This window comes from Suncus etruscus, chromosome 13 (assembly GCF_024139225.1).
Source record: "Suncus etruscus isolate mSunEtr1 chromosome 13, mSunEtr1.pri.cur, whole genome shotgun sequence".
Classification (NCBI taxonomy): Eukaryota; Metazoa; Chordata; class Mammalia; order Eulipotyphla; family Soricidae; genus Suncus; species Suncus etruscus.
The window spans coordinates 792,570-816,967 of record NC_064860.1 but is presented as its reverse complement, the minus strand read 5'-3'; the positions used below and the strand labels follow the sequence as shown (position 1 = coordinate 816,967).

Below are 24,398 nucleotides of genomic sequence, written 5' to 3'. Positions count from 1 at the left end.
TTGACAGTACACAGAAACAGGAATGACCCAGTCTGCTCCCCTCACTGACAAGGAAACTAAGAATTCGAGACTTCAAAGGAACCAGGATAATGTAGTTAGAAAGTCATAGACATGGGATTCAAGCCTCATCTTTAGGATATAAATCCCTGTATCCTCCACAATTCAAATGCTCCTAGATAAAAGGAGGTGGCTCTTGCCAGGAGGGCATGTGGAGAGGTAAACAGTCCTGTTGGTCACAAGGGCTGCTTGTGATAGCACGAGTCCCACAGTTCAGTCTGTATCAGATCTCGCAACAGAACAGAGCTGGGCCCTAGAAACAGTAAGGGCCCTATGCAGTGGGTGAAAGCGAGTCACTAGCCCTTTTCAAACTCACCCCACAGCATTTCAGTTTTCTATGAGAATGCATTGAAAAGGTGAAAATTTTGTGTTGGTATTCAATCTTCCTTTCCTAAATTTCCCTGCAGAGGTTCGCAATAAAAAGAACTTTTCAAATGGTCAAAGGGCACATTAAAAAAAAAGAGCTTGTCATACAAAGATAATCTCTATTAATCTGTTTAACATCGTGTGTGTGTGTTATCTGTGTGTGTGTGTGCGTGTGTGTGTGTATGTGTAATTAAAAGCAAGTACACTCTATTAAAAAACTGGAAAACTCTAGTTATCATGTTGATAACAAATTGAATTCAAGAATCAAAGATCACTACAGGCAGACTATTACTTCATGAAGGTTGATTATTTTGCTCATAAATAATTAAGCATATTCTTCACAACATAGGCAAACAGTTTAATTGATTTCAAGTGCAGTAACATGGTTCAGAAACTGCAGCCTCTTGATCTCCCTGGGCCCAAGGAGGGGGCAGCTAGAGAGGGGACCCTGGTCTGGTTTCTGGGCCCAGTCTGAAGGATGCTGTCAAACTGAGGCTCTTTCCCCCATGGAGTCCTTCAGTGCCCAGAACATGACTGCTGCTCTGGCCTCATTCTTCTGTCACTGCTCCTGCTGTTGCCTCCCTGCCAACCTCTTTTTTGTTGTTGTTTTATATTTTAATTTTTTATTGAGGTTCTATGGTTTACAATGCTATTCATGAAGGTTTCTCACCCACATAATTCCAGCACTAACATTCATTACCAGTATGCTCTCTTACTCTCCCTAGGACCCCAAGGACCCTCCCTCCCAGCTTCCACCCCACCTGTAACTGAATTGCATAGGTCAGTTCTCTATCATGTGGCCTTTGCCATTGCTATTTAAGTCACACACATAAGATCATTTTGTATTTGTTCCTTTCATTCTGACTTCACTTAGCATGATATCCTTTAGTTCCATTCCATCTGTGGCAAATTGCTTGATTTTGTACTTTAGAGGAGCATAGTTTTCCATTATGTATATATACTACAGCTTCTTGATCCATTCATCAGTAGTTGGGCATTTGGGTTATTTCTATATGTTGGCTACTGTACTAAGTGTAGCAATAACATAGGATGCTCATATGTGCTTTGGAATTAATGTTTTTGTGTTTGAGGTTTACATGTCAAGAAGTGGTAGTTCTATTCCTCTTTTTTGGGTATATCTTCCTACTGGCCCTCCACGAAGGCTGAACCGGACAACATTCCCACCATCACTGAATGAAGGTTTCTTTCTCACCATATCCGTTCGACACAGGCTGTTTCTAGATAGATGCCATCCTTACTAACATGAGATGCTATCTCAGTGTTGTTTTTATATGTATTTCCCTAGTCATAAGTAGCAATAAGCACTTTTTCAGATGCCTGGTGATGCCAAGCTCCTCTTAAAGGGTTAAAGCAGTGCTTCTCAAAGAGTGAGACATGCCACCCTGGAGGGGGCTCGAGGCTCCATAAAGGGGGGTGTGCTTGACCTCAGCAAACACTCTCATAACAAACTAAGCCCGTGTTTATGTCTCTGTATGTTTCTGGAGCTGAGAGTTGCTGTGTCCTGCTTCAAACCCCACTTCGAAAAGCTATGCATGGGCCTGGAGAGATAGCACAGCAGCGTTTGCCTTGCAAGCAGCCAATCTAGGACCAAAGGTGGTTGGTTCGAATCCCGGTGTCCCATATGGTCCCCCGTGCCTGCCAGGAGGTATTTCTGAGCAGACAGCCAGGAGTAACCCCTGAGCACCGCCGGGTGTGGCCCAAAAACAAAACAAAACAAAAAAAAAAAAAAAAGAAAAGCTATGCATTGCAAAACATGATCATTGTAGCCATTTATCCAGACATCACCTCTAATTAAAAAATCAGCTCAAATTATTTTATATATTTTTGTTTTGCAGGTTAAAGTTTTTTTGAATAAAGATACTATTTACAGTCACGCAGGGGGGGGCATGAAAAATGTTTTTTTCTTCCTAGGGAGGCATGGCAGAAAATAATTGAGAAGCACTGGGTTAAAGGTACAGCTGGTACTTAACACATCAACTGATATCATCTACTTTCTGTCGTCAATATTTTTTTTTTGGTTTTTGGGCCACACCCATTTGACACTCAGGGGTTACTCCTGGCTATGTGCTCAGAAATTGCCCCTGGCTTGGGGGGACTATATGGGGCACCGGGGGATTGAACCACAGTCCGTCCTACGCTAGCGCTTGCAAGGCAGACACCTTACCTCTAGTGCCACCTTCCCGGCCCCCTGTCGTCACTATTATCTCAACCCTCGAATGGCTGCACAGTTCCAGGGACTGTCAGGTAGTAAACGAGGCAGCCTTGGGGATTCCCACAGATAATGCCTGAGTAAAACTGAGCTTCAGGATCACTTCTAGAACTATTCAAGGGACCTTACACCATGTCAGGGACCGAAGTGATTTATTTTTTTGTTTTTGGTTTTGATTTTGGTCTTTGGGTCACCCCGGCAGCATTCAGGGGTTACTCCTGGCTTTATGCTCAGAAATCGCTCCTGGCAGGCTCGGGGGACCATATGGGATGCCGGGATTTGAACCATTGTCCTTCTGCATGCAAGGCAAATTCCCTACCTCCATGCTATCTCTCCAGCCCCTGAACTAACTTCTCAACCTCTATACTACCTCTCTGGCCCCATATTAAAGCTGACTCCTGTTCCAGAATTTCCTAATCCAGAAAACACTGTCATCATGGCCTAAACAGATGATCATACACAGGGAAGTTCATCCGAACCCATAATAAGACCCAAGTCTTCTTTCCATAATACTCTTAAGTTTTAAGTCTGAGTACTATATAGATTCTTCCCACAGACATCAGATAAATAAACTTTAAAGACATCACCAAAAAATAGACTATTGTGGGCCCGGAGAGATAGCACAGCGGTGTTTGCCTTGCAAGCAGCCGATCCAGGACCAAAGATGGTTGGTTCAAATCCCGGTGTCCCATGTGGTCCCCCGTGCCTGCCAGGAGCTATTTCTGAGCAGACAGCCAGGAGTAGCCCCTGAGCGCCGCCCGGTGTGACCCAAAAACAAAAACAAACAAAAAAGTAGACTATTGTTCTGAACAAATGTTTTACTTAGCTTTCATCAGCTACACAATATAAATGCTTCTCTAAATTGCCTAAACCAGGTTGGAGGTAACCTCAGGGCTACTTTCCAAAAGGTTATTTAACTGATGTTTAAGAAAAAAACATGGGGACCCGGAGAGATAGCACAGCGGCGTTTGCCTTGCAAGCAGCCGATCCAGGACCTAAGGTGGTTGGTTCGAATCCCGGCGTCCCATATGGTCCCCCGTGCCTGCCAGGAGCTATTTCTGAGCAGACAGCCAGGAGTAACCCCTGAGCACCACCAGGTGTGGCCCAAAAACCAAAAAAAAAAGAAAAAAAGAAAAAAAACATGGGGCCAGAGCGTTGGTGCAGCAGTATGGCATTTGCCTTACACACAGCTGACCCAAGAAAGACTATGGTTCAGTCTCTCCCCGAGCCCCCCGCCCCCAGCATCCTGAGTGATTCATGAGTGCATAGCCAGGAGTAACCCCTGAGCATCACTGAGTGTGGCCCAAAATAATTTACACATATTTATCTTACAGATTCCAAAAAAGCAAACTCATCTTCAGACTGATTCAGTAAAACCAGCTGGTTCCTGAGATAGGCTCATTCTTAGTTATTGGTTTTCCTTAGCCTAGACTTCCCTATTTCTGTCTCTTTTTCAGGTCCCTATGTCTATCAGTGTCTGAATCCTGTCCAACTATGCCCACTGGGTTGCTCAGGCTCCTCAATGATTTCCTCCAGAAATCCTGGAGTTTGTTCTGTTTGTTCATGTCAACACTCACACATTTTATTTGTGTCTCACCATGTCTGGAGGAGTCACTGTTGAAAAGATGCTTTCTGAAATTGTGCAGGAGAATAGCTGCAGTTGAACAAGAGGGTAAATCATTGCATGAGACACAGAGAATGGAGCAGCTGCCCCAAATGAACCCTCTCAGGTAGATCCAGAAGCCAAAAAAAAAAAAACAAACCTAGAAACGTCGGATCCTCTAGCAGATGGAGGAACACACTGTGGCAAGAAATGAAAAGTCCTGTGGCAGCATTATCTGCTCCCCAAGGAGAGCTGAGGTTGCTGAATACTGATCCACCTCTGGCAGGTGGTAAAGTTCAAGGCTTGCATCCAAGCCCCATTGATAGTAACTTCAGCACTCGGGAGCACATTTTCAGATATTCATGCCTGGGCATCCATCATTTCACCAAATGCTGACAATTATCCCAGAGGGGAACTACTACTGTCTGTCACCCTCTTTTTGTCCAAATGGACCAACCAGAGAGAAGCTATTATTTATAGTCACAAGCAGGTGGAAGTGGCAATACCAACCAGTGTCACTTTTGGCCCTTGTCCTAAACATGGCAATGAAAGTTCTAATGTCAGAGAAGGGCAGAGATAAATTATAGGGGAAAAGGAGTAAATGCCCCCTCTATATTTTTCCCACATCATCTCATACTATGAGATCTAAACATTAATAAATCCAATGGATATCTATTCAGTAAAAAAAAAATAACAACCATCATAGAACAGATGTACAATCATAGACAAAGCTCATCACCATTCTTCATACCTACTGTCTTGTTTAAATAAAAGTATCAACAGTATTAAAAGTGACAATTTTAAGTACTACTTTTCAAGATGCAACTTTATGTATATATTAATTAGAAGCCTTTGCATTTCTGCTTACTTAAAAGCCACATGTGGAAACCATATGAAGCAGAAGTTAGGAGTCCACTCATTCCAAAGCATGAGAGTAATATATAATAAATAACCTGAATACTGACTTAATACAAATAAGGTTGATTGTAATCAAAATAGCAACGCCAAAGCTGCCTAGTAGAAATAAATGGTATCAAAGTGCTGGAGCTCTGGGCTCCAACTTGGGCAATTAAACCTTACGTAGCCACAGACATGTAGTGCCAGCTTTATCTTGCAGATTAGAAATGGAAAGCAGATGCGTCTCTATGATCCTCAGTAGGATAAAATCTGCTGTCCCTTCTACATAGTCCCCACACAGAGAGGTCACATCAGAGTCCATGAGGCAATGCTGCTTAGACCAGCAGCCTTTCCCAATTTCAAAAACTGGTCTTTAGGGACTGGAGAGATGGCATGGAGGGAAGGCATTTGCCCTGCATGCAGAAGGACAATGGTTCAGGAGCGATTTCTGAGCATAGAGCCAGGAGTAACGCCTGAGCGCTGCCGGGTGTGACAAAAACAAAAAACAAACAAACAAACAAAAACTGGTCTTTGTTTGAAGAGTATAGAAATCCACCACACACAGAAAGGTTAGAAAGGTGTGGAAGAGGCCTTAAATTACTATCAAAGTCCTAGGATGATATAAATAACCAGACTGCAAAGGGTCAATACAAGATAGTTGTCAATGTTGGGCACTAAGGAAACTCTCAAAGTATCTGACCAACCATCCAAAGAACTCTCAAGTATCCGCACGGCCATTCTTGCTCAAGCGTTCTTCCAGCCTCTGTTTTTCCATCAGCAGAGAATCATTTGTTTGCTTTGGTTTGGTTTGATTTGGGGACCACACCCAGGAAAACTCAGGAGTTACCCCTGGCTCTGCACTCAGAAATTACTCCTGGAAGGGATGTCAGGGATCAAATCCAGGTTGGCCACTTGCAAAGAAAGCGCCTATCCACTGTACTATTAATTCTGGCCCAAGAGCAGTGAACCATTTTTAAGAGTGACAAAGAGATTAATATTCCCTAAAAGCAAAAGACTCTGTCTTCTGAATTCTAAAGTTAAAATCAGAGATAAGAGGGGAGAGGTGGGAGAAATAAAATAGAAAGCATACAATAATTATTGACTTGGTGGGCCAGCAAATATATTAAATAGTTCAGAGAGTTTATTTCCTAAAAAGCTAAAACACAATCCCTACTTGTGTCTTAAATACTAAAACCAATCGCTGATTTTTATTTTTAGCTTTAAAAAAAAAACCTCATTTGGGAAGGGGATGGACATTTGTTTTGCTCACAGTCAATCCAGATTCAATTCTCAGCAACCCATATAGTCCTCGAAGCACCACCACGAGTGATCCATGAGAACAGAGGCAGGAGTAAGCCCTGAAAACCACTAGGTGTGTCCAATACAAAAAAATGGAAAATAAAAACATCAAAACTCTCAATTATGCTGGAGAGAGAGCTCAAAGGTCTGAAAAACAAGTTCTACATACCAGAGTCCTGGGGGTCAATTCCAACCACAGCAAATTCCCCTAAACACAATCATGAGTGACCAACAAATACTGCGTCTCGAGCAGAACTTGAGCATCCTAAATAGGACAAAAAATAGCATAAATAAAATTTAAAAGTAAATCGTTTTATTTAATTTTCTTTTTTGTTGTTGTTTTTGTTTTTGTTTTCGGGCCACACTCGTTGGTGCTCCAGGGTACTCCTGGCTGTCTGCTCAGAAATAGCTCCTGGCAGGCACGGGGAACCATATGGGACACCGGGATTCAAACCAATAACCTTCTGCATGAAAGGCAAACGCCTTACCTCCATGCTATCTCTCCAGCCCCTGAAGTTTTTAGCTTTCTGGTTTTCATTGTCTTCACATTATAACTCAAGTATAGGATTATTTTAATGCCTAAAGCAGATTTATTGATTCTTTTTAGCTCTGTAAGTTGTTATTTCTTTACCAGATATTTGTTTTGTATGTTAAAATCATGTACTAGGTTAGTAAATGTTATCCTAAGAGGGAAAATGTCAGAAAAGTCATAAAAAATGCTTAGAAGCTTGTGATGCAAAAGTATATTTTTCTTTATCAAAGTTCAGTGGCTGAAGATGGTAAATGCTGATCTTCATGACTACAATTGAAGTTATAAATTTTTTTCATTCTGGGGTATTTGTTCATTGTTCTCAAAGTTTATTTGACGAACAGTCTCCATTTTTAATAAAATTGAAAGAATTACGTGCAAAGGACACTATCAATAACAATATTGTAAATCATAGAACCTTGATAAATAAAAATGTAGAAATGTATATGCAATTGAAACAAGAGAAAATAATAGATCATAGTGTTTTTCTCTCTCCTTTCTAAATTTCTTCTTTTTTCTTTTTGATATTGAGGGCTAGAACAATAACAGAGGGTAGGGTATTTGCCTTGCACTTAGCTGACCCAAGTTCAATCCCCAGCATCCCATATGGTCCCCTGAGCATGCCAGGAGCTATTTCTGAGCGCAGAGCCTCTGAGCACCACGGGGTATCCCCCCCCCCCCATAAGAACAAAAGAACATAAGGTAACAAGATTAACTGTAACTTGAAGAAAGAGGAGGAGAAAAGGAAGAAACCACTGGGGAAAACACGGTAGCTATCTACGGTGGACTTCCTATTAGTCTGGGAGTCAATTTCTCGAGGCCTTTTCTTCTTTGTGCCTAAGATGCAATTGCTCACATGTCCTGAGTGAGCAAATTCTGGGAAATGGTGGAAGAGACTTTATCTTTCCCCACAGGAAAAAGAACTTAAAGTAGGCAAATATTTCAGCATGTTCCCCTGACCATCTAGTCTCTAGGTATTTGCATACCACTAACAGGTATTTACATCTCACTAACAGGTTCCAGCTTATAAATGCAGGCTTCCCTTCAAATGACATAAAAGTGGCATTCCCCAAAGTGTGATTCTCTGGTAATTTGGGTGCCAAAAGAGACCACTTCAGATAACTGCATTCAATAACCTCAGATAAGAAAATCATTCCCCTTTCAAATCTCCTTTAATCCTCTGGTATAGAAAGGAAAAATGTCTTGGCTAGCAGGATACTAAATACTATAACTTAGCCCAGTGGTCAGCAACCTGTGGCTCGCGAGCCACATGTGGCTCTTTCCACTTTTAATTTGGCTCTTCTGTGTGCCAGGCGGCCACTCCAGGAGTCAGGACTCTGCTCCTAGCCTCTGTCAGTGCGTGCCCTGTGTGCAGCCTCAGCAGCCAGCTCCAAGAGTGTAAGATGATACCCAGTATCAACCCTAAACAAAGGTGTTCCTCCAACGTCATCCTTTCTTAAATCTCTTTCTTTGATATGTAAAAGCCCACTGAATATGTACTTTTCTCTCTCTCTCTCTCTCTCTTTCTCTCTCTCTCTCTCTCTCTCTCTCTCTCTCTCTCGACCTGAAGCCTCCTGGTATTGGGAATTGATTTTAATAAAGAAAGAAGTGTTCTAGCTTTTGGGCTCGAGGCAGAGAGTATAAGGTGAAAGGCAATGGACTCCATGATCATCATTTCCTGGGTAGCTTGGTTTATTATTTCTTTCCTGCAACCCTGCTTCTTCAGACCAGGTTGGGTTGGGTTTAGAAATACAGTGCCTGACAGCTTTTATGAAGCCAACATCACCTTGATACCAAAACCAGACAGAGATGCTGCCAAAAAAGAAATACAGTGCCTGGAGTGATCTTAAAACACATATTTTATTTTGCACAAGAGTGGGCATCTTCCATGAAGGAATTCTCAACCCTGAGCTTTCTTTTCCATAGATTCTCATGTTCAGAGTACTCATGATTAAAGTTGTGAGCTAATGCCCTTAAATGCTATTTTTCATATTGATTATGACTTTCTGCATAATGTAAGTGCCAATCAGAAATTTTTTGCAAGAGTGGAAACATTTCAATATCTCCTTCTCAGACACAGCTATCCCAGAACCAGATTCTTTTTTGAACACATCCATCTTATGTCTCACTGTAAAAACTACTTGTGAAACTCCCCTGCAGAGAAATATTAAATTCATAGAGAAAATGAACAATGTCTGCCAAATATACAAGCTTAGCTACCCATTCCTTGTCCAACTGGGGCTGTACAAAGTCAGAGTTCTGCTCTCACAGGAACTGCACTTCTTCTTCCCTCTTGCTAACAAGGCAAGAGAGCACCCTTCCCCTGAATAGCCACTTCCCTTCTTCATGGAGAAGATGCTAGTAGTGGGCATCCATACTCTCACCCAGGGTTGTGAATAGCCTGGATTTGGTCACAATTGTGAATTTCACAAATTATCTTTACTGTGTCATCTGTCACAGAGTTTAGTTCAGCAAGGAATTTTTTTTTAATCCAGTCTATCATACAATGAGTGGATGTAAGGGTGTGCAACTTCTGTTTCTTGTGACTACACAAAAACACTGAGCCATGCACAGTGCAGCATCTGTACATACATCAACACATCAGATTATTATTTTGAGTGAAATGAGTCAGTAGGAGAAGTGTAGACACAGAATAATCATTTGTGGCATCTAAGAATAATGGCAATATGGTAATAATATCTAGAGAAAATAGGAGGACTAGTCCATGATAGGAAGCTTGCCATAAAAGTGGTGAGTTCAGTTAGAATAGAGAAAGGTACAGTATGACATTGATAGTCGGAACATATCACTCTGGACAATAACTGGATGCTGAAAATGGATGTGACATGCATGGTACCCTTTAATTAACAATATTGCAAACCACGGTGTCATAAAAAAAAAGAGAGATAGAGAGGAAAAAAGCAAAATGCCTACCCCTGATATAGGCAGAGGAGGGTGAAGGGGAAGGAAACAAGGGACATTGGTAGTGGGGAAAGTGCACTGATGAAGGGTGGTGTACATTCTATGATTGAAACTCAAGTATGAATAATTTTGTAACAAATATGCTTAAATAAAAAATTTTTTTTTGGTTTTTAGGCCACAGCCAGCGGTGCCCAGGGGTTACTCCTGGCTATCTACTCAGAAATAGCTCCTGACAAGCTCGGGGGACCATATAGGACGCTGGGATTCGAACCAACCACCTTAGGTTCTGGATCGGCTGCTTGCAAGGCCAACGACGCTGTGCTATCTCTCTGGCCCCTAAAATAATTATTTTTAAAATGTTTCAGGCACTCTATCATAATTTCTTTATGATATATCATATGCCTTTAACTAAGTGCCATGTTTGTTTTTGTGTGTATTTTAGTTTGGTTTCTTGCAGCACACACAAAGTGTCAATAGATTTTTTTTCCTTTCAGTGAAATCTCTACTTTTCTCTGGAACACTGTCCTTGCTTTTAAAGATTGTTAAAAGGTTTTTCTCTTTTACCTGTTTCATCTCCTTATTGTAGGGTTTCAAATTTTCAGCACATTTTGGTTATCAAGAGGAAATGTTTTGTAACGTTTTGCTTCCTTATTATCAGAAATCAAAGCATTTTTCCTCAAAAAGGGTGTTCACTATCCAGAATTAACAAATGATCAGTGGATTCAAAAACTGTATTTCATGGTGGATGTTACTTCACATCTAAATCAGCTTAATCATAAACTACAGGGGAAAGGAAACACATTTTTTTGATGCTAGAAGAAGTTATTTCGTTTGAAAACAAATGATCTGTTTTTGCTCAAGATTTTGACAGAGAAACTTTGATTCACCTTCCAAGCCTGTTGAAACATCACCAAGAAAATAATTCTGATATTGACATTGCCTATTTTAAAACAGCACTTTTAAATATGAGGGAAGCTTTTCTCAAGAGGTTTCAGGATTTCAGAAACAGCAAAGCGACATTGGCCTTTGTTAAAAAGCCTCTGGATTCCACTGAACAGAATTAAATTTTTCTCCCTTTAATATCGACTTTGGCAACTTTGAAATGCAATTTCTGGATTTAAAAAACAAAGAACTGTGGAGCTTGAAATATGAACGTCTTTGTGCTAATTTAGAAAGACTGGAGTGGGCCGGGCGGTGGCGCTAAAGGTAAGGTGCCTGCCTTGCCTGCGCTAGCCTTGGACGGACCTCGGTTCGATCCCCCGGTATCCCATATGGTCCCCCAAGCCAGGAGCAACTTCTGAGCACATAGCCAGGAGTAACCCCTGAGCATTACCGGGTGTGGCCCAAAAATAAAAAAAAAAAAAAAGAAAGACTGGAGAAACACAAATGTGAACTTAGTTCACAGCACAGTGGTCTACTTTGAAAGACCTGGAGAAGGAAGATATGTTGATTTTTAACCCCTGAATAGTATTCCTGACTCATATAATCAACTAAAAAAGGTAGCGTTTGCTGTTCTTTCCTTGTTTGGGTCTACATATTTATGCGAACAATCATTTTCAAGCATGAATCTTATCAAGAGTAAATTGAGAAATCGTCTCATCGATGAGAACCTGGAATCGTGCCTAAAATTAAAAACAACAACTTACAAACCTGACTTACTCAAACTATCCAAGGAAATGCAAGGCCTATATTCACATTAGTGTTTGTGACGTTGTAATTGTCAGGATGTAATTTTCTCTACATCGTAAGGCAAATTTTATGGAATTTAACCTTATCGATAAATAATATCATTCTAAAGTTTTTGTTTTATTAGTTGTGTTATTTGTATCCTCCCGATCTAAGTGGATACTTGCATGCAGAATATTCTCAATAAAAACTTATTAAAACTAAAAACAGTGTAACATCCTATATATTTTCGGTTTTAAAAATGTGGCTCTCGGGCCCGGAGAGATAGCACAGCAGCGTTTGCCTTGCAAGCAGCCGATCCAGGACCAAAGGTGGTTGGTTTGAATCTCGGTGTCCCATATGGTCCCCCGTGCCTGCCAGGAGCTATTTCTGAGCAGACAGCCAGGAGTGACCCCTGAGCAATGCCGGGTGTGGCCCAAAAACTGGAAAAAAAAAATGTGGCTCTCAGGGCCGGAAAGATAGCATGGAGGTAAGGTGTTTGCCTCTCATGCAGAAGGTCAGTGGTTCAAATCCTGGCATCTCTTATGGTCTCCTGAGTCTGCCAGGAGCAATTTCTGAGCATAGAGCCAGGAGTAACCCCTCATTGCTGCCAAACAACAACAACAAAAAAAAAAGTGGCTCTCAAAATAAATTTCAATCGTGGTTTTGGAGAGATGGCTCAGTTGAAAAAAAGATTGCCGACCACTGACTTAGCCTCAACCTAACAAAAAGAATAAGCCTCCACTTTAGACCTACCAGCAGACACCAAAAGCTACTTGAAGTTAATAAGCTGTATTACTGTCACTGTATACATTTGAATAGTGATATTTTTCAAATTTCCCTTTTAAATAAATGCAGGTATTTAAACCAAGTTGATTTAGAAAGGAAATAGTTCAAAACAGTCTAGATCATTGTAACTTAAAATGAGACTGATGTACCTACCACTGGCTGCATCACCTGCACCAGGAGACTTGTCACCCCTCACATCCTTCTCCAAAATACCAAATACAATTCTGTATTTGTACCCAGATCCTCCAACATGCATATTAAACTGAGAATCACAAGGGTAGCTAAAAAACTTGTCTAAAACCAAGCAGAAAGTCTGCAAATGACTCTGGGATTGCCTCACCTGGACACTACACAAATGATTAGCCATGGTCAAATGGACAGGAGGCAATGTAGTGCCTTCCTAAGGGTAAGTCAGAGCCTTCAATGTCCCCTGGGTCAATGGATGATCAAGAGCGGCAGTGCCAGTGCTGTGGCTAACTAAATTACTTTAGACATGCTTCATGAGTTGGGGAGATGACTCAAAGGGCTGCTTTGCAGGCAGGAGGCCCAGGTTTGATCCTCAGTGTATTTCACCACTGTAAACACATCTGGCTATTTCCCAAGCACCCAGAGTGACCCCTGAACACCAAGCCTAGGAGTAAGCCCAGAGCACCAGATATAGTCTAAAAACCAAATAAATAAATAAATAAATAAGTAAGCTTTGATATCCTGTCAGTGCACAAATGATTCCTTTGTATCAATGAATACCACAGTAAAAATTCTCCTCAACCCTCCTATTTTACCCTTCTTTCCCCTGTTTTTCTAAATGCCTTCAGGATGGGAATGAGTAAGGGAAATGAGAAGCCCTATAACTGCTAATTCACCAAGTTTGTGTGTGTGTGTATGTGTGTGTTTTCCTGCCATATTTGAGCCAACTGGCAAAAAAGTGTGGTGGAAACAAGACAGCCTTCAAGTGACATAACGAAAATCCCACTTCACTGTCCAAATATTCACCTTCACCATCCAAAAGATTTGCCTAAAATACACTGAGTAAAACCACCACCAAAATTGGCAAAGCAAATAGCCATAAAGTATCTCCAGAGTATCCAGACAAAACAGATGTTGGTGCTATTGCAGGCAAGAGATGGGTGTCCTTGTAATCCATACTGGGAGAAAAACAGTCTGGAGCCTAAACCAGCTCAAAGAAACACAAGACCCATCTGAGGAGACGTGGAAAACCACTGAGGTACAGTGATATGCACTGAGATGAAATCCAGAGCATGTCTGGACCCCCTCAAAGAGACACTCAGGTACACTAGTCTCTTATGGGGCTGATGGAATATGAGATCTGTACTGAGCAGGTTCTCAGAGCAGACTCTTAACAGTCCTAAAGTTGGGACACTTCCTCATATGCCCAAGTCAAGTAAAGAAATAAGCAATGGGCTGTCACCTCTCTCCTCCCCACTTCACATGAGTCAAGTAGGAGTCACTTCCCACCCACAACAAAATGATTCCATTTCTCCTAGGCTCAGGCATAAAGCCCGAGCTCAACATCAGGTATTTGATTTCCCAGAATACATAATAGTACTTCCTAGTTTTGCAAAGAAAACGAAGACTATATCTTAGTGAGTTGCAATATGCACCAAGGACACATGGTCATCACCACTTTAAACATATTGCCGTCACTATGATAAAAAGCAACAACAAAAGAGAAACATGAACCCATGGGCTAGTACCCATAACAAGAATAACATGCCACTCATTACAATACAAAGAATGTTGTGGGAAATGCGGACTGGTGAAGGGTGGCGTACATTGCATGACTGAAACTCAATCATAGACAATTTTGTAACCACAGTGCTTAAATAAAGTAATTATTAAATAAAAAAAGAATGTTATGAACCTGTTAGATTTTTCTCATTATTTTAAGAATGCACTTCTGGAGGCAGAATACTAGAGAACACAAAGGAGCTATATAGTCCTGGAGGCCCTGAGCACTGGCCCAGGTCTGTGCTTCTGGCAGGCTCGGGGGACCATATTGGATACCGGGATTCAAACGACCGTCCTTCTGCATGCAAGGCAAACGCCTTGCCTCCACGCTATCTCTCCAGCCCCAGTAATTAACATTCTAAAGCAGGGGGTCTCAAACTCGCAGCCTGCGGGCCATTTGCGGCCCTCCATACAACATTTTGTGGCCCGCGGCCGGCCTTCAAATATTGCAGTATTCACGATTATTCGCTTACCGAATAATCGCAATAAAAATCGCATTAGTAAGAAAAAAATCGCATAAAACATTCACATACCCCTCCTGTGCTTCAAATGGAGCTCATTGACCTGCAATGCAACTCTGATCTCAAAGCCAAGTTCAGGGAGATTAGTGGAAAAGCAGACATGCAGGGGCAATTTTTGAGAGAATTGTCCCCCAGCTTCCCTGAGCCTTCCCGAAAGTTCAAGCACACCATGTGCCTTTTTGGGAGCACATATTTGTGTGAAAAGTTATTCTCCACATTGAACTTCAATAAGTCAAAGTACAGGTCTAGACTTAATGATGATCATCTTCAAGCCATACTGGGTCTCAACTGCTTCCTCTCTAAAGCCAAATATGGTTCAGATTTGTGAGAAGAAGCGCTGTCAAGTCTCTGGCAGCAAGGAATAGGCAAAAGATGCCATGTTCAGAAGAACTGTTCATTATCTTCACTCAATGTTCTATTCATGTTCAGAAGAAATCATTAAAACTGTTAATAATGACGTTTCAGGACTATTTTTTGTGAAATCCCTTATTCGGCCCTGCCTCACCCCGACTTTGCCTCCCTCAGCCCCCAGGTAAATTGAGTTTGAGACCCCTGTTCTAAGGCAACAAACACGAGAACAAAACTGTGGAAAAAATCCAGACATACTCCAAGTCCAAACTTCCCAACATCAAACTCTTACTTGCTTACCTGCCATCCCAGCTCTGGCACCCAAGTGAAAATGTACTTCTTTTCACTCAAATATAACAATTTTTTCTAAAGAAAAAAATTACTTCTGGCATTTCTTTTTTTTTTTTTTTTTTTTTTTTGTGGTTTTTGGGTCACACCCGGCAGTGCTCAGGGGTTACAACTCCTGGCTCCATCCTCAGAAATTGCTCCTGGCAGGCACAGGGGACCATATGGGACGCTGGGATTCGAACCGATGACCTCTTGCATGAAAGGCAAACGCTTTACCTCCATGCTATCTCTCCAGCCCCTACTTCTGGCATTTCTATAAATTAAAAGGCTTCCTAAATTGACACCAAATAGGTTAAAGCAAAACTAAATTTTTTTTTATTTTTATTTTATTTTATTGGTTTTTGGGTCACACCCAGCAGTGCTCAGGGGTTACACCTGGCTCTATGCTCAGAAATCGTTCCTAGCAGGCTCGGGGGACCAAATGGGATGCCGGGATTCAAACCACCGTCCTTCTGCATGCAAGGCAAATGCCCTACCTCCAGCTATCTCTCCGGCCCAAGAAAACTAAATTGTGGCATTAAATGCTTCAACGGTGACTAGAAATACTTGCTTACTTAAGGTTGCCTTGGGAAAAAAATATTAACAGTTGGAGGAAGTTTTTATTGGATGTAAAACATTATACTTTGAGAAATGCTTAAGCCAAATATCCCTCTCCTATTAGAACTACTTAATTAAGTTAAGGCATTAAAATAGCTGGCCTGAATATCAAGCACCAGCTGTTGTCTGTAGATTTTTAGAAATCCAAGACTTGGTGCCAAGTATAATTTAGAAAAAAATTTCAACAAGTGAAAAGAGTCCTGTTTTGTAACAGTCTAACTAGTAAACAGTAGCTGGAAGAGGTATAGAACATCATTAAACCTTTTCTATGAAGGGAGCCAAATGCTGTTCTGTTACTGAAGAGGTGATTACATTGTTTGAAAATTATACCTTGTGCTTGACATTTAACAGAGGGCTCTCCAGGTGATCCGAGTAATATCAGGGGGCTGAGCAGAGCTATAGGTACAGTCCAAAATGTGGTGGTGGCTGTGTCCACTAATGGTGGTACTGAAACTGCAACCAAACGGCTCTGAAAAGTAATTTTGTGTTTTGTTCAAGTTTTTACTTCATTCAAAATATTTCTACTTTAGTAATCTAGTCAAAATTAAAAAACTAAATAATTTAAAGGGCAGAAGAAAGGAAGTCGAGAAAGGAGAGAATTCATGATGCACTCTCTGACTGTTCTGTACCAGAACCAACTGGCCAAGGCCAGATCAGAAATCCTGTGTCTGTGGGATCCCAGCTCTGTGTGACAGCTACAATCTGCTCTGTGCAGGGGCTCCAGCAGCATGAAAGCATGACCAGGACACCTAAGGGACCTCCCTCGCATAGGAAGAGGAAGTGGCCAGAGTGAGAGGCAAGAGAGACAGTTCTGGGACAGGAGGCTGGGAGCTTCCTGCCCAGCCACATACACAGGCCTGACCCAAGTACTGCACTAGGTACTGCACTGGCAGTCTCATTCTTCCCCAAGCCAGTTAGAGAGGCAACTGCCTCCTGCAGTAACACTGCTCTACAAACTCACAACTATAGCTCTCTTTAGCAATGACTTTCTCATTTTTCTTTAGGACTTTCAAGCTTAAAAATAAGCGTGCACTTTTAGATTCATGAAAAATTGTATGAGAGGTAAAATAAGCTCAGCTGAACACTGCAATGTGCTAGTGAGACACTCTCTGCATTCAAGGCTCCATCACACACTCCCAGCTCCCCCTCAGCAGAGAGCAAACAGCAAAGTCATCCTCCAAGAAAAACAACCTGAGCTTTTCAGCTCACTGAGCATCAACTCTTACCTTGGAAGTTTTGATAGACTGAACAATTATCAGTCTATTACTACCTTCCTCATAACACCTCCATCCTAAATCTGTCAGGTTTCTGGATGCTGTGGAGTACATGCATTTAAAAAGTTATCACTTTTCAATTATGAAACACACAAATGCCTACCTGATGTTTCATTTTAAAATATTAGAGGAAGTCAGTTTCAAAGGACAGGCTGGAGTATGATTACTGAAAGAAATTCATGTCTGTAAAACACTCTGGGATGCTTAGAAAAGAGATATAATAATTACAAGGTTCCGAAGCATACAGGCATCTTTCACCCTTAGCTTGGATACTATAGACAGACTGAGACAGTAGCTATATAAATGAGCTTACCTAGGAGCAATTTTATGGTATCCAATTTCTCCCCTAAGTTTCATTTCAATCTTTTAATCATAAAAATGAACTGTCTTGGTGCCTTCTCATTAACTCAAGAGTGAGTAGTCAGACAAACAAGTCTGGGTTTTTTGTTATATGGATTTGGGTTTTTTTGTTTTGTTTTGTTTTGTTTTGTGGCCACACCCAGCGGTACTGAGAGGCTACTCCTGGCTCTGCACTCAGAAATCACTCCTGGCAGTCTCAGGGACCATATGGGATGCCAGGGATCAAAGGCAAAGGCCCTACCCACTGTACTATTACTCAGGACTCACAAGTCTATTAATTTCTTCCCCCATTGAGGTTTGAGCACCTTCATGACACTCTTTCCATAATGACACTTTTCATAATCAAATTCAGCTCCCTTCCCACCATCTCTCTATAATCCAAAAGGCGAGTTATACACCCAGATGGTTGCCACTGAAACTAACAGATGTCCAGCAAATTAAAACAAAAATTATGACTTATGAGCTGCTGTTGTATCATCATCTCAGAACACTGTACAATTTATAATGATTCTGAAGACAAGTCTCCCTACCTCATGTCCCATCCAAAGGTTTCCTAATGCTTGCCTCTAAATTCAAAACAAATGGGAAGAAATCAGAGGCAATATCCTTTCATCAGCCCTGGATAAAATGCCATGCAAAACCACACTAAAATGTTTACAAGCATATCATAAGAAAAGGTTGGACTCAGCATCCCATCCCAGGCTAACTCTCATACAACCAAAAGAAGGGGAAAAGGAGCTGGCCCTCCCAAGTCATTCCCCATAGGGCATGGAGCCATGGGATTTTTTTTTTCACAGGTGACAATGACAGCACATGACACATTCACCTCATTTCTGTGAGATCTTTTAAAATATTTTTATTAGAGTTAAGGTAACATTATTGTAAATGTGTTAACATGCATGATTTATGTTTATTTACTGCACCTTCACCACCACCACCAGTTGCTCAAGACCAGGGGTCTCAAACTCAATGTACCTGGGGGCCGCAGGAGGCAAAGTCGGGGTGATCCTTGAGTGCAAAGTCAGTAGTAAGCCTTGAACATTGGGGGGTGTGACCCAAACAACTAAAATAAAACAAAACAAAAAAAGATTCCTCTAGGGCAGGGCCACAAAAATGTTGAATGGAGGGCCGGAAATGGCCCACGGGCCTCAAGTTTAAGACCCCAGCTCAAGACCCTCCACCACTGTCCTTAAGTCACTTCTAGTCCTCCTCCCATCATGCACCCACTGCTCAGCAAACTTATTTTTGTTATCCAAGGTCCATGGAAGATTTTAAGTGTATCTTTTCTACTGGGTAATAATAATGCCAAGGTATCAGGCTAAGGTATTCTAGAAGTTCTACAGTACAGTATGAAACAACAATGAAATCCAGGAATACTAACAGCAAGGACATTCACCTTTGTAAATATTGAGATTTCAATCTGGTTAACATACTTCCAAGGAACCCTTGAACCCAGACTCTGTTAGGTAATGGGGTATTTCCTCTGTAAATGTTTCCTTTATGAAGGCCCAAAGCAAATTGCCAAAACCCATTTGACCTTTCTTTTCTTTTGTTTTTGTTTCCTTGGTTGGCTGGTTTCGGTTTTGGGGACACAGCCAACAGTGCTCAGGGGTTATTCCTGGCTCTGCACTCAGGAATCCTGGCAGGCTCAGCAGACCATATAGGATGCCGAGGATTGAACCCAGGTGGGCCTCATACAAGGCAAAGGCCCTACCCAATGTTCAGGCCCCAGAACCACATGGCCTGTGAAGACAGCACTGCCACTAGGCCAGGTCTACGCAGCCTGATCAGTGGGAGTCTCTGAGGCTAGAAGTCACATAGAGACACTCAAGCCAAAAGCCACAGCTGAGCTCCCAGGAAGCACAACTACCAGCCATGGAGTGGCATTGTGGGCATCCATGCAGGCCTTTGGATCACTCCAGCCCATGAAGTGCACATATTCCAAAGGCCTACAGCCCAGAAAACTCTCTTTTTTTTTTTTTCTATTTTTTTAAATCCCATACCTGGCAAGAATTGGCCTCCAGAATCAAAGAGGGAACCGGAAGCCAGATATCTGCCCACCCTCCTCCCCATGCCTCTCACCCCTAGAGTAAAGAGAGGTGGGGAGAAGCTTGAGGGCCCCTATAGAGTCCAACTGGCACCCACTTCTGGCCACCAGAGCCCAAAAAATTCTAAACAAATCACAGAATCCTAAGACATGAAAAATAAGATTTATTTTAAACCCAAGATTTGGGCTTATTTGCAATGCAGCAATAAAGCTGAATACTGAGATAATTCACTTGTTTAGCAATTTTAAATGCTGAAATCTTAGTCCAAGAGGTTTAAGCGAAACATCTTTCAGTGGTGAGGATGGGGATATGGGGCTAAGCACTGAAAAGAGCAACATTCAAGTAGAACTACAACAGCAGCCTAGGGGCTTCCAAGAAGGGCCCAACACAAGGACAGCCTTGAGAAGACGAATCGCCTTCTGGAACCTGAGTTCATCCCTGAATAAAATAGGGAAAATGAGGATAACTAAGAAGAAAGGAATTTATGTATGCTTTATTTAGAATACTGAAATTGATTCTGAAATTACTGAAAATGATTCAGATTTCATACATAAAACACTAACAATAAAAATATGTGTAAGTGGGGCCAGAGTGGTGGCACTAGAGGTAAAGCATCTTCTGCCTTGCAAACGCTAGCCTAGGACGGACCGCGGCTCGATCCCTGGCATCCCATATGGTCCCCCACAAGACGGGAGCGATTTCTGAGTGCATAGCCAGAAGTAACCCCCAAGCATCAACGAGTGTGCCCCTCCCAAAAAATGCATATGTAAGGATTTTATGGACTATATCTGATGGTAACAGTGGAGACAAGGAGAAAAATAGCATACCAAATAAGTGAGGGAACCAAAAATAAGGAAATAGGTTTTCTTTCTTTCTTTGGTTTCTTTTTTTTTTTTTTTTTTTTTGGTTTTGGTTTTTGGTTTTTGAGTCACACCAGGCAGCACTCAGGGGTTACTCCTGATTCTGCACTCAGAAATCACTCCTGGCAGGCTCAGGGGACCATCTGAGATGCTGGAAATCAAACCGAGTCCATTGTGAATGCAAGGCAAATGCCCTACCACTGTGCTATTGCTCTAGCCCCAGAATTATGTTTTCGTAAAGAAAACCTTTTTTAAACGTTTTCAAAGAAGAAAATAATTTAAAAGAAAAATTTTGGTGGAATTTTGAACCACACCTTACTCTAGGCAGTGCTCAGGACCACTATATGTGGTCCTGGGGATCAAACTGGGGTTGACCATGTGGAAGACAAGGGCCTTCACTCCTATACTATCCCTCTATTCCCTTAAAGAATTATAAAAAATTATCCCCAGACAAGTCTCAATACAAGAAAAAGGTTATCACTTAACCAGTATTCTAACATGTTGCTTTCATTATATATTAGTGCTCATCTCTTACCATTTCTTCCCCAAATATTGGAATGCAACAGGGTCATTATTCATTAAAACTTTATTTACTAAACGGGTTTAAAAACTTTACAACTCAACATGTTAACAGCTGAGAGAGAAACTGAAGCCCATGACAGTCAGGAGACAAACTACTGACACTAAAACAAATAAACGCTCAGCACAGCAGCACTCTATATCCAACATATTTTACCAGGATACACTTCCTCATGTCTCATTGTAACTCCAACTCATTCCATGTTCTGCACACAAAAATAAAAGCCTGGAACTTGTGCTCTCTGATCCATAGCTGTAAGCAGCACTTGAGGCTGCTGATTCCCACAGCCAATACGGGGCAGTGACTGCAGAGAACAGATATCTGCAATTTCACAGCGGAGTTAGAAGAGACCCTGCCTATTCTTCACCCACTATCATCTCAGTCTGGTTGACTTTGTTTAAATATCTCAGTTGCCTTCCTGCTGATCCTCACCAACAACCATGGTACTGATATACTGACAGTCAAAACTGGGGTAATGATGACAGTGAGACAGGAAAGTCCAGAGAAACATCCAAGCAAATAGGTTTGGAGGAGGAAGTGAGAATAGAGAGAATAAAGTAAGAGAAAGGAGGAAAAGGGAGTAGAGGACAGAATAAGAGAAAGGCCCTTTAAACAAAGGCGTCTACTTGACAATTCTGCCGGGGGAAGCAGCTTTAGTTCCACAGCCAAAGTCTGCTTTCAGGCTTCCCATAACTTCCCATTCCTTCCCCCTGGAGAAATGACCTTCAAAATTAGACGCCTCTCTTCTGGAACTCTCTGCATCCATTCTGGAACACTTTGTCTTCCCACAGTTATAGGTGGTTTGCTGCAAACTCATCTACAGAAAATACGTAATTTGCTTATTTGTACATTTCCACAAATGGCATCAAGCTGTCGGGAAAAATTGGTCCAAGTGTCTTTATTTCCTTCCTACTTTCTTCTATGAAACTGCAGAGAAAGCCCTGGTGTGATCTATCAGAGATAGACAGACAGACACACAGACAGTTGGGCTTTCTACTGACCCAGTTCCAATCCCAACTAAGCGGTCTTCAAGTGTCTTAAGTTGGAGTAACCTCAACAATAAAATCAAAACGCGTTACTCACACCACCTTTAAACATCTGCAGTCTGGATGTGTGTGTGTGTGTGTGTGTGTGTGTGTGTGTGTGTGTGTGTGCCCAGAGAGAAGACAGTTCTTCGTATACTTAGAACAGTCTTTGAGTACACAAGAGTGATCACTAACAGAAATCCTGTCATAAGGAAAAAGGTGCCTGTCGAGAACTGAAATGAATAATGATTCATCGTCTCCTTATATTTATCAGTCCTCAGGACAGATGACATACTCACACCAGTTTCCTCTGTGAAGCATGCATGATCAATGAAAGATACCGCTGCCAAGAACTGAAAATAAGAATATCCTGGTACATAGGCGGAGGGGAGATAATACTTTAAGCATTCTCACTGACACCTATTCTCCAAGCTTATGCTTATGTCTAGATCAGAAATCTAAAGGAGAGCTCACTCAACAACCTTATGTTCAGAAAGCTGTGGGTATTGTTGTAGATTCATCATCATCACCATTATTATTATGGTTGACTTGCTGTTATTCTTATTTTTGTTCTGTCTGACTTACTGTTTATCTCAGTAAAAACCCACTTGGAGAATTCACCAGATAGCCACCACCTGCACTTCCCAAGGGGAAAGTTGGGGAGAAGAAAGGAAGGGGAGAAAGGGGAGAGGAGGGAGAGGAGGGGAGGGAAAGGGGCCAGGGAAAGGACTGGACGCAAGGGGAGGCAGGGAGGGAGGGGAGGGCGAGGGGCAGAAAGGGGCGCGGAGGGGCGCGGAGGGGCGGGCAGGGCGGGCAGGTGCGAGGGAGAGGGGAGCGGGGCGGCGGGGAGTCCGGGCCGCCTGGGATCCAGGTTTGCGCCGGCCCCGGGGGCTCTTTGTCTCGGACGAGGCTCGGAACAAAAGAGTGGGCGCCCAGCCGGCCGGGCAGCGGGCAGCGGCTCCGCCGGGTCCCGGGGACGAGCGCCCCTGCCCGGCCCGCGGGCGCTTCTCCCGGGCTGGGCCTCCGCGGCGACGTCGCGCCACGGCCTCGGCCGGACCAGCGGCGAGCGCGCGGCCTCCTCCGTCCCCCCGGCCCCCGTCCCCCCGTCCCCCCGTCCGGCCCTCCGGCTCACCCAGAAGATGACGTTGAAGCCGAAGATGAAGTACTTGATGCAGCAGCTGACCTCGGGGCCCTTGTAGTGCTTCCCGGACATCCTCCGCGCTCGCGAGCCCGAGCCGAGCCCGAGCCCCGGACCACGGAGCGCGCCCGGCCCCGGCCGAGCCCGCCCAGCCCGAGCCCGAGCCCGAGCCCCCGCCGGGCCCCCGCGAGCGCCGCGGCCGCGGGTCCGCTCCGCTCCGGCCCAGGCGATCTGCGCGCCGGCGGCAGGACGCACGCTCCGAGCGCGGACGGGGACGGGGACGGGGACGGGGACGGGCCGCGGGACCGAGGCTGCCCGCGCGCCGCCCGCCCGAGCTCCGCCTCCCCAGCGCCGCCCGCTCGCCCGCCCGCCCCGCCGGGCACGCGCACTGCTGGGGGCGCCGAACCCAACCCAACCCAACCGGACCCGACCCAACCAGACCCAACCCGACCCAACCCACCCGGACCCAACCCAACCCAACCCGACCCAACCGAACCCAACCCAAGCGGACCCGACCCAACCGGACCCAACCGGACCCAACCCACCCAACCCAACCGGACCCAACCCAACCCAACCCGACCCAACCCGACCCAACCCAACCCAACCCAACCCAACCGCCCCGGCCTCCGGCCTCCACCTGCCTCTCTCCCTCCCTCCTCCCCCGCTAGTTATTGCTGTCCCTCTCCTCCTCCGCCCTCCTCTTTTTCTGGCCTTCTCCCTCCTTCCTTCCTCCTCCTACCTCCTCTCTCCTCCTACCCCATCTGCATTCTCCCCCTCCTCCCTTCTCCCTCCTCCTTCCTCTCTTTCCTCCGATCCCCTCATCCTCACTCTCCTCATCCTCCAACCTCCCTCTTCCCTCTGCCTTGCTCCTCCTGTCTCCTTCCTCCCCCTCCCTCCTCCCCCCTGTTCCTCATCTACCCACCTCCTCCCCTTGCGACTCCTCTTTCTCCTCTCTCTCTCTTTCTTCCTCCTTCCCTTCCTGCTTCCTCCCTCTTCCTCGTCTCCTCTCTGTCCTCCTCCCTCCACATCTACTACAACCTTCTTCACCTCCTCCTCCTCCTCCTCCTCCTCCTCCTCCTCCACCTTCCTCCACCTCCCTGAGCCTTCCTCCACCCTCTGTCTGCTGAAAGGAATACAAGCTTTCGAGGAATGTAAGAAGGGCAACAGTAGGGACGTGGGGAGATGGCAGGAAC

General features: G+C 43.6%; 1 protein-coding gene across 3 annotated transcripts in view; it reads right to left on the bottom strand.

The window, feature by feature from the left end:
* The window catches only part of TSPAN5 (tetraspanin 5), a 206,086-nt gene extending 182,770 nt beyond the window's left edge, over positions 1–23,316 (bottom strand). For 2 of the 3 annotated variants that reach the window (XM_049785304.1, XM_049785306.1), the window contains exon 1: positions 23,200–23,316. In XM_049785304.1, the coding sequence (XP_049641261.1) occupies positions 23,200–23,280 (81 nt within the window). In that variant the 5' untranslated portion in view covers positions 23,281–23,316. Of the gene's footprint in view, positions 1–21,198; positions 21,275–23,199 lie in introns of those variants that run through there. The other variant, XM_049785305.1, reaches the window with a different exon arrangement.
* Between the last annotated feature and the right edge of the window lie 1,082 nt (positions 23,317–24,398).